Source organism: Mercenaria mercenaria, chromosome 17, assembly GCF_021730395.1.
Source record: "Mercenaria mercenaria strain notata chromosome 17, MADL_Memer_1, whole genome shotgun sequence".
Lineage (NCBI taxonomy): Eukaryota > Metazoa > Mollusca > Bivalvia > Venerida > Veneridae > Mercenaria > Mercenaria mercenaria.
In genome coordinates this window covers 73,083,893-73,094,632 of record NC_069377.1, presented here as the reverse complement: position 1 = coordinate 73,094,632, position 10,740 = coordinate 73,083,893, and the positions used below count along the sequence as shown (strand labels likewise).

At 36.0% G+C, this 10,740-nt stretch overlaps 1 protein-coding gene across 1 annotated transcript; it reads right to left on the bottom strand.

The window, feature by feature from the left end:
- Positions 1-1,864: 1,864 nt before the first annotated feature.
- On the bottom strand, positions 1,865-10,014 carry LOC123532355 (uncharacterized). The gene is made up of 6 exons (XM_053528592.1): positions 9,491-10,014; positions 8,947-9,112; positions 8,152-8,215; positions 6,497-6,557; positions 5,506-5,533; positions 1,865-4,827 (listed from the first exon to the last, which is right to left on the bottom strand). Exons 1-6 carry the CDS (start codon positions 9,491-9,493, stop codon positions 3,752-3,754), a joined length of 1,398 nt encoding a protein of 465 aa, XP_053384567.1. The 5' UTR covers positions 9,494-10,014; the 3' UTR covers positions 1,865-3,751.
- Between the last annotated feature and the right edge of the window lie 726 nt (positions 10,015-10,740).

Here is a 10,740-nt window from a genome sequence, read left to right as displayed (position 1 = left end):
TTGAACTGTCATGATCCTAAGCATAAGCATTCTTGAGTTATCATCTGGAAACCATTTAACTTTTCTGGGTCACTGTGACATTGACCTTTGACCTACTGACCTCAAAATCAATAGGGGTTATTTGCTGGTCAAGATTAACCTCCCTGTCAACTTTCGTGATCCTAGCTCCATGCGCTCTTGAGTTATCATTAGGAAACTGTTTAACTGTTCCTGGTCACTGTGACATTGACCTTTGACCTACTGCTCTCAAAATCAATAGGGGTCATCTGCTTGTTATGACCATCCTCCCTATCAACTTTCATGATCCTAGGCTCAAGCATTCTTGAAATATCATCGAAAATCATTTAACTGTTTGGGTCACAGTGACCTTGACCTTTGGCCTACTGACCTAAAAGTCTATAGGGGCCATCTGCTGGTCATGACCAACCTCCCTATCTTCTTTCACGATCCTAGGCCCATGCATTCTTGAGTTATCATCTAGAAATCGTTTAACTGTTCTGGGTCACTGTGACCTTTGACCTATTAACCTCAAAATCAATAGGGTCATATGCTAGTCATGATTAATCTCCCTATTAATTTTGGTAATCATACGCCAAAGCGTTCTAAAGTTATTATCTGGAACGGTTTAAAAGATCTGGGTCAATGTGACCTTTACCTTTATCCTACTGACCTCAAAATCAGTAGGGGTCATCTGCTGGTCATGGCCATCCTCCTTATCAACTGTCATGATCCTAAGCATTAGCATTCTTGAGTTATCATTTGGAAACCATTTAACTGTTCCATGTCACTGTGACTTTTACTTTTGACCTACTGATCTCAAAATCAATACAGGTCATCTGCTAGTCATGACCAACCTCCCTTTTTTTTACCATCCAAGGCCAAAGCGTTCTTGAGAAATTGTTTAACTGTTCCAGATCACTGTGACCTTGACCTTTGGCCTACTGATCTCAAAATCTATAGGGTTCATCTGTTGGTTATGACCAATCTTCCTATCAACTTTCATGATCCTAAGCCTAAGAGTTATCATCTGGAAATGGACTGGTCTACATACTGACCAACAGACCAACCGACCAATAGAAATGCAAAACAATATACCCCTCCTTCTTTGATGGAGGGCATAAATATCAGGTGTATTACACATGTTGAATAACAATCCTGTGAGGTCTGATGATGCTGGGTCAAATACTTTTTGAGACAATATGTACAACACAAATTCAGACGGATAGACAGAAGGACAGACACGGGCAACTGCAAGTGCCCATCCAAAAATTTTGGTGGCATGAAAAAACAAGAGGGTCATGATGACCCTGAATCGCTCACCTGAATAATATGAGCCACATGTTTAAAATGGCAAACTGATGCTAAAATATTAGAAAGTAGGTCAGTAAGTCATATTCATGGTCACTGAAAGTCAGTTTTAAAATCGGTGTGCAAAACTGTACATGTCATCCTAATTTCAAGGCTGTATCTTAAAAAACAAGAAAGTAGGTCAGCAGGTCAAGGTCACAGTCAACTGATCCCTAATCGCATCAGGTAATTATAATTAAACATTCTAGAAAATATGATCTTATATTTTTTGAAGTATTTTTCCTATATAACTCATAATTATAACAAGTGACACCCAGGGCGGGGCCTCTTTTAACCCCAGGGGCATAATTTGAACAATCTTGTTAGACATGCACTAGGCAATGCTACATACCAAATATCAAACGTCCAGGCCTTAAACTTTCAGACAAGAAGATTTTTTTCCCCTATATGTCTATTTTAAATTTGGGACCCCCAGGGCAGGGCCTCTTCAAATGTATTTTTTTCTTTCTTGTTTGCATGAGCCTTTGGCTCAGGTGAGCTAATAAACCACAGGAAGGAAACAAAACTGATTTATTCTTTTAAATTAACCAATTACTTCAACAATAAACATTTTACAAAATTAACAATTAACAGGATGAAACAAATATTCAACATAAAAGACAACGGTAACAATAAAATGTAAATTGTTTAAACAAGGGTTTTACAACAGGTTTATTTAAACATCAAATGAGCCGAGCCATGAGAAAACCAACATAGTGTGTTTGCAACCAGCACGGATCCAGACCAGACTGCGCAGATGCACAGGATCCATGCTGTTCGCTAATGGTTTCTCTAAATGCAATAGGGTTTGAAAGTGAACCTCATGGATCCTGACCAGACTGGTCACAAATGCACTATGTTGGTTTTCTCATGGTGCGGCTCAAATATATTAACGCTAAATTGTACTATGAAATCACTGTTTTCAAGATTTTTTTTTTCAATTTCATCACCAGGAACAAATAAAATTTCAAATTACTTTATGTCCTGAAAAGAATGTACCAAGGATTAATGGCAATTTTCACCAGGTACAAATGAAATTTCCAATTATTTCATGTCCGCAAATCAATGTGCCAAGGAAAAGTTAGTTTTCACAATAAACAAAACAACAGAAATTTAATGATTTCACAATATTCAAAAGCATTAAACATTTATAATGTAACATATAACAATAGTTAACAGTAACAGTAATACATGCAAACAATTACAACATGCTAAATACAATGTTCAAGACATATTATAAAACAGGTTACTGTAAAATCATTTAATTTCATGGGCATGAAATTTCGTGGTTTTGGTAAAAACGGCAATTTCATTGGGATATGAATTCTTGGATTTCAACTTTTGAACATAAAATAAATGGGAATTTTACTTGTTCGTTGGGATTAAATTTTGTGGATTAACTCAACCACAAATCCATGAAAATTAGTCCGCCATGAATATTGATGATTTCACATTGAAGATTGTTACCACTTAGCTGATGTTAATGTATGCATAATTCGCCAGTGTAACTACAGACTATGGGTGAAAATATACAGTTACTTGAATTGAACTTTCTGCAAAATATTGATACCAGTGCAAGAAAAATCACAAAAAGTACCATATTTGAGAAAAGTCTGGGGAGAGTAGAGCAAAGAATTCTTAATACAAGGGGTGTTCAATACATTCAGTAAGTACATGGAAAATTTCTCCCATTTCTTCACATATCCTTCAAAATTGACAAAACTGTTACATAATATAGATAGGATGTTTTTAGTTGACCCCTATGTAAAAATCATATTTGCCTTGGACAAAAAATAAGCAAATGCTAGTCCTAATGGCAAAGTCATGACTGTGACGTAGTCTGGTCCAATTTGTCTCATTTCATAGTTTTTATTCATTACATTCCTTTCCATTTTCTTATTTTTCAAGCTACATTTCTTTAAATCGGAAGAATGTTTAGTACATGAAATGTAAGCACTCCACAAATAACATCAGCCTATAAATGCAACATCATTTATTCATTGTTTGACAATATTGTCTTGGTAAACACCTGAAAATATTTTCACTCTGCATTAAAATAAGCACAAGATGCTTTTACACTTTCTCCCTATACAAACCACCAGGTCCTGTATTCTATATGAACATAACAAACTTGGAGAGTTAAAATACCTTTTTTCCTACATTTCTATGCTTGTTATTCTAAAACGTGACATTTATGGAACCTTTAAACTGTGTCCAGTTTAAATTTTACATAAAAGTACTCAATATAGTCTTATTAATCGATTGGCAGGATTCTAATTATTTCAAGTTACTAACATTCTTTTTCTTAAAATTTTACCTTTTTCCAAAAATTCCTAATATTATGGCATATTGCCGTTTTCTTTTACTTCTCCACCTCAAGTTTACCTCATACAGAACACAGGACCTACTTTCTTCTTGAGCTTTCTCCTTTGGTTTTTTTTCTAGGACTGGGACATTCATCTGTAACACTTTCACAGTTCACAGTTGATGGAATGTTGGGCCTAGGAGTTGTGAGAGTGGGAATATTGGGCCCTGGCATGGAGACAGTTGCTGGAATGTTGGGCCCAGGAATGGAGGCAGTAGTAGGAATCTTGGGCCCAGATGTGGAGATGGCAGTTGGAATGTTGGACCCATGAGGGGAGACAACAAATGAAATGCTGGGTCCAGGAATGGATTCTTCTTTGACTTTCCCATTATCTTCTAAACCATTTTCTATTTCTTTGCTTTTCATAGTTTTTTTAACTTTGCTTGACCCTTTTCCTTTTTTGGTTTTCCTATTATGAGAGGTTCCCAACTCTAGGTTTGTGGATTGATCAGATTTAACCACTTTACATTGAATTTTGTTTCTCAAAGTGTCTTTCACAGTATCACTTGCTCCAGAAGTACTGCTACTGTTTGTGGCTTCACCATTTAGACATTCAAGAGCAGGGACTGGGACAGTATCTGGATCAATCAATTTTTCAATTTTGATAGTTTTTCGAGTTTCAAAAGTTCCAGTCAAAGTGCTGTTTTCCTCCAGATTGTCCTTTTTTTGCTCCTGCTCAGAGTGACCAATGTCTTGACTAGAATTTGGAGGCAAAGGATTACCCATTCTGGCTATTAACATATGCTTAAGGTTAACTTTGGTGTCATTACTAACAGTATTTGGACTGTATGAGTATTGGTCTTGTTTAGGGTAAGACCTTGAAGGCAAGGATGGTTTAGCTATATTGTTTGTTTCTTCAGTTTCTGGCCTGGTGTTAAAACATGAACCTTTGCTACCACTAACAGTAATTGTTTCATGTTGTCCATAACTGAGTTTGTTATATAACTGTCCAATTGCCATATTTAAGGTATTATCTACAGTGGTAGGGCTATAGCTAATACCAACAATACTACTTTTTACAGTCTGATTTTCTGATGTTTTTCCATCCTCACCTTCATCACTTGCACCTGGTTGTGCTAGTCCCACTGTATCATCATCAGCTTGAACACTGGGTCCTAAAATACAGCATTACAGTACAACATCAGTAACTGTAGTCTTTCTTCAGAACAAAGTTGATCTACAAGTGATTAGGGACCTACAAGTTAAACATATCTCCTTCGATGAGGAAATATGTCAGACTCTATCTGCAAAAGTTTCTTATCAAAGGTCTATCATTACGTAAACCACATTAAAAATACAGCAATAGCCATTTTGTAATTCTTTTTGTTGTTTTTTATACATAAATATAATTACAGATCATATTGCAACCTTTTCCGGCTTTTGATGGTAGGGAAGACCCCAGGTGCCTTCCTTGACTTTGTTCCAGACATGGAACAGATCTAGGTAGAACCACAGACCTTCTGTAAGTCAGCTGGAATGATTCCACACACAGAGTTCTACACCGCAAGTGAGGTTCTGAACCCACACACTGAGGAGTAACTGATTAGGAGTAGCAGCCTAAACCACTCGGCAAAGAAAGCATGTTTTATAATTCAACCAAGCAAAATAAATGCATGGATTTACTATGGTATTGTCAAACCAATAACTATCTGAACACTAAGTGATCCTGACATTGAAACTGCAGCCTGGTTTGCTTCTTATACATATACTTTTTATATGACTTTTACCCATACAATTATCAAGATGCTACAATTTGCAGACATGAAAAGTATATTTTTTTCATAAATGCTTACCTGGTTTGATTTCATCTCTTGGAAGAACCTGGATATAAAAAGATGCTTATTAATTAAAAAGAATAGTGAAGGCATATCCGAGAGATTCCTTCTAACAGATTCCTTTTAAAAGACTGATCTTTCTTAAATATTGTTCATTTGTTGACTCTGACAAATGAATAAAAATCAGCCAATAGAAAATAAGACGTTCATACGTAATTTATAGCACTCTAATTTTAAAATGTCATATGCTGACTGTCAAGATTTAATGGCAGGACTGCAGCTACTGGCATTATTTCAGATAAAAATGAACATCTTGGCAGATTCATTGCAACATCACAGAATCAGGAATCAGAAAGCAGTGAGGACTCAAAGAGAGGTCAACTAGTATTAAGACAGCAGCCTCAACCACTAAGCCATTATGCTTGTTGAGATTTTATTTTATTTGTTTGTTCAGTTTTACATCTCACCGACACAATCATTAGTCATATGCCAACTTTCCAGCTTTTCATGGTCGAGGCTGACCCAAGGTCCCTGACTGGCACTATTTCATCATGGGCACACATCTAGGCAGAGCCACTGACCTTCTGTAAGCCAGCTTGGTGGCTTCCTTACATGAAGAAGTTGAGATATTAAGTCAGACAGACAAAATCTTAAGTCATATAGTAACATACCAGCTTTAATGGTAGAGGCAGACACCATTGCCCTTGCAAACATTATTTCATGCAACCACCAACCTTCCCCTAGCCAGCTAGACAGCTTCTGGTACAACCACCAACATTCCCCTAGCCAGCAAGACAGCTTCTGGTACAACCACCAACATTTCCCTAGCCAGCTAGACAGCATCTGGTACAACAACCAACCTTCCGTAGCCAGATAGACAGCTTCTTCGTTTGATTAGTTTCTATATTCCATGCAGTGACGGGGTAAACCATTCGAAGTTAGTAACCTTAACTCCTCAGTCAATGTACCCCTTTCACTTGTACTATCATGCACATGACCACGCACTTACTTTACAAACAGTTCCTGTCTCCTCTGTGACTGGCTGCAAATGTTTTTGTTCTGATAGTACACTGAAACAAAGATTTAAAGTTATGACAGACAGAAAACAATGGGACTGTTCAGTAAAAACACTGATCATTCCAAGTTGTGAGGAGATGAGTAAATTGCTTGTTTTATCCTGAGCAACCCAAACACAGTAAATTTAATAACATATAAACATATGTCATCTAAAGAGACTGTAATTGAGCTGAGTTTGTGTAACTTAATTAAGAGAGAGCTATGACTTGGCCGCTAGATACCTCAATCCAGCAGAAACTGTACAGAGGCATTGAGGATCTGCAGCACACCCCAAGTTTCATCGAGGCTACTGGTCTGACAGTGTAGTAGCAAACAAAGAAGAAGAAGAAGAAGAAGAAGAAAAAGAAGAAGAAGTGTAACTTAAACCATCGAAAACTTCATTACATTAAAAAGACAATGAAATATGTCGTTGAGAAGCAAAATATCTAGAGTTACGAAAGTGATTCAACAAATTCTATCATTATTCTTTGTATGCTTAAATTATCAATGAAATCAAAACATTTTTTACATCATCCCTTCAAAGTATCCTCCCTGCACAGTAACATATATTTGGAGCCTTACTATGCATGACATTAATGTTACAAAGTAGTCTCCCCATGGTATACTGTTCAGACATTAGAAAATTTCAGAACCAAGGACAGCACCTGCAAACATTTTCTCTAGCAAGGAAAGTAGAAAAGTCACATTCAAGGACTTAGGTCAGGAGAATTAGGTGGGTTACTTAAACTGAATAGCATTTGCTTGTTCTAAGACAGACTGTAGAATTTGACTTTTGTGGATGAATGCATTGTCATAAATCAGATGTATGCCTTTCAAACCTTTCCTGGGTTGGTTATTTTGGTTAAATATTTTTACAGCTTAAGTACTTTATTTCAATAGAACTTTCCTGTGACAGTTTTACCCTCTTTGCAAGGAATTTGTACAACAAGACCACTAGATTTATTTATTTGGGTTTTACGGCGCACCAACATAGTATAGGTTATATGGCGCCAAACAGGACTACAAATTTTGGTTTCACATCTCATTTACATCGAAATAAAAACATGAGGTATGGAATCAAAATTTGTATACCTGCTGGAATCACAGAGTTACTGCAAAACCAAGTGTTAAGACCCTATTAGTCGCCTCTTACGATCATGCAAGGGTAAGGCAGTGGTTCCAATTCTTTTCATACACAGATCGTCCCAGAACCACATGGGGTAAGACCACTAGAATTGGTATATACACACCAAACAAAGTCGTATAACCTTTGACCCCTAAGTGTGACTTTGACCTTGAAATGAGCCATCTGAAACATGCCCTCTGCATGTCGTTTTGATGAGGTGAACATTTGTGTCAGGTTTCTTTGAAGTCCGTCAAGGGGTTACAGAGAGGAAAGGAAAATTGCTAACCAACAGACAGACTGAATTAAATTGACATTTCACAGGTATGTTGAGTAAACAACCCTTATCTAGTACATGAAACTTCAGTGTTGTTATTTACAATGGTGTCTATGGAAGACCATTAGTGAAAGTATTTATTCAATCACCCTTGTAAATGAGCTAAAGCCCAAAAGATCCTTTATCATAAATCTACACTAAACTTTACCTGCTATCATCAGTAACAGTTTGTTGCCCTTGTGGCCGAAAATTACTATCATCCTCAGGTTTGCCTGAAATGGTCATGAAGTAATTATTATAAAATTGTTATGGTTAACGCCATTTTTAAACAACCCCCCACCCTGCCCTATTGGGTCAGTGTTTTCTGACATTCAAGAAATTTTATGAAGTTTCCATTATTATACATATACTATAGGAAACTCTATTACATGTCTTAATTATTCCTATTGATTCACCATTTCCTACTCATTTCATGGCTATAGATATACAAAAATAATACAAATGGCAAAGTCTCCGTAGGTATGAAGTACAATTAACTCTTTAAATTAGAAGCATAGACAGTGTAAAAATCAAAGCCTTGAGATGTCTGATGGGAGCAGATTTTTGTAGATTCATTTTCTGTTTTATGGAAACTAGACTAAGCTGTACCATAATGCCATGGGGACAAGCAGAGAATACTTGAATACATGTATATCTATTCTATCTAAAAACTGAAAACTTCCAACATTAATAAAAGACAATAAACAAAATTATTCATTACATTATTGCTTTTGCCACTAAAGCAACTGAGAAATATAGCTTTACATTTATATGTGGAACATTACATTGTATGTGGTGTGCAAGCTTATTATTTTTCCCTGGATATGAAAGCAATTTTGTCAAGATTATTGCTGAATAAATGGTGAAGACAAAAATAGTTTCTTCTAGGAATGGTAACCAAATTACACATGTATTAAAACTTAAAGAGTTAGTCCAACATATTGCAAATGAAAGAATAAATCACCTTTTTCATATGGTGTGTGTTCATCTTCTACTACAATAGGAAATCCCTGACCATTTTCAGGATTTATTGTGGTAACATTGGTGAACTTTCCAAAATCAGAATGCTCATCTTCCTCAACTGAGCATTTACAATATGAATGATCTGGATATCCTGGAGGCTGTGAATTCTGAAAATAACACAATCATTAGTTATCACATAGCAGCTAAATTAGAAAGATTATCAGTCCTGTCATATCAAAAACTTTAACAGCGGCAACAGTACAAATATAGATCAGACTGCGTTTGAATTGCTCACTGACAGATTGGTTAACATTGACTGTATGAATATTGCACTGCAAGACTTATCTGGAAACAGTAACTGTTGGACAGACTGAAAATTTAATGCGAGTGCAGTGGAGAAGTGTAACTGATAAAAGCTTCTCAACTCAAAAGTACTGACAAACACCTGGTGAGTACTGGATTTTTTTAAAGGGGTGAGGCAGATCATATTAAATACAAAGTGTCACATAAAAATTACTATCTACATAACAGAATTAAGAACAAACCATATTAGTACAGGTTCATTTGTAGTATTCAGTTTCTCATTGACTTTGGTTAGAAAACTTCTCAAGTTTTTCGCTAATCTGGAAAACATGAAAAATTGTTTAATATAGTAAAGAGACATGTTGCCAGGTTCAAGCACACAGCTTATACAAAGGCTTATAGGTTACTAAGGACTCTGGAAAATAAAACCAATTTTTTTATCTTTAATACAATTTTAGAAAAACGTACAATAGTTTCCAAGAAAGGTTTAAAGTGCACTTGTGGATGCAAGTCAAAACTAAAGTTTAACGTATCATACGGTATGGTAGGTTTCAAGGTTTGAGAAAATTTTGTTTGTTTTGGGTATAATGCCATTTTTCAACTGTATTTCAGTTATGTAACTGCAGGCAGTTAACCTAACCATTGTTCCTGGATTCTGTACCAGTACAAACCTGTTCATTGCAAGTAACTGCCAACTTCCCAGCATGATTCAGAGGTAGTGGACGAATGACTTCAGATATAATTTCTTTTATCAAATTGTCACGGAGAACATAAGGCCTTACCCAAGAATCAAACTCACCACCAGGCGATCCATAAATCGGCACGCTCCCTATTGAGCTAGCGGGCAGGTTAAGGTTTAAGTAAAATAGATGCAATTCAGTTCATTCTTTGACTTTCATGATTTAATGGAGGAATCAATACCAGATGTCCCTCGTGGCATTGTTTGGCACTGCTCAGTATCTTGGTAGCACCAACAACATTCCACAAGCCACAAGATGGCTTCCTCAAGCAACTTGAGGTTTGAACCTTTAGACTCGGGAGGCAAGTGATTCAAAGCAATCAACCTTATTAGAAGAAGTTTGATTGCCACTTTGAAGTATTCTGCTGGTCTTTTCTGAGCATTCATACAGCAAATATAATATACTATTACAACCTTATACCTTTGAAAACTGAAAATTTAACTAAACAGCTTGCCATTAAGTGATGTTTAAATTCATAACTGGGTACAGGTGAGAAATATATTGATCTGAAACGAAAGTTGAATCTAGATATGTTATGCTTAAAAAAATCCATGTAAGTTTAAATTACCCATAACAAATTTAACTACCATAAAGCAAACATAAACTTAAATTTTGAAAGCTGAATTTATCTGTAATTATTTCACCCATGATAATTTTATGGCAATTTAGAGACATTTGATACATTTCAAAAATACAACTTGATCTCTCTGCTAATTAATATCCAGAATTTCATTATGGTTCAATTATTTCAT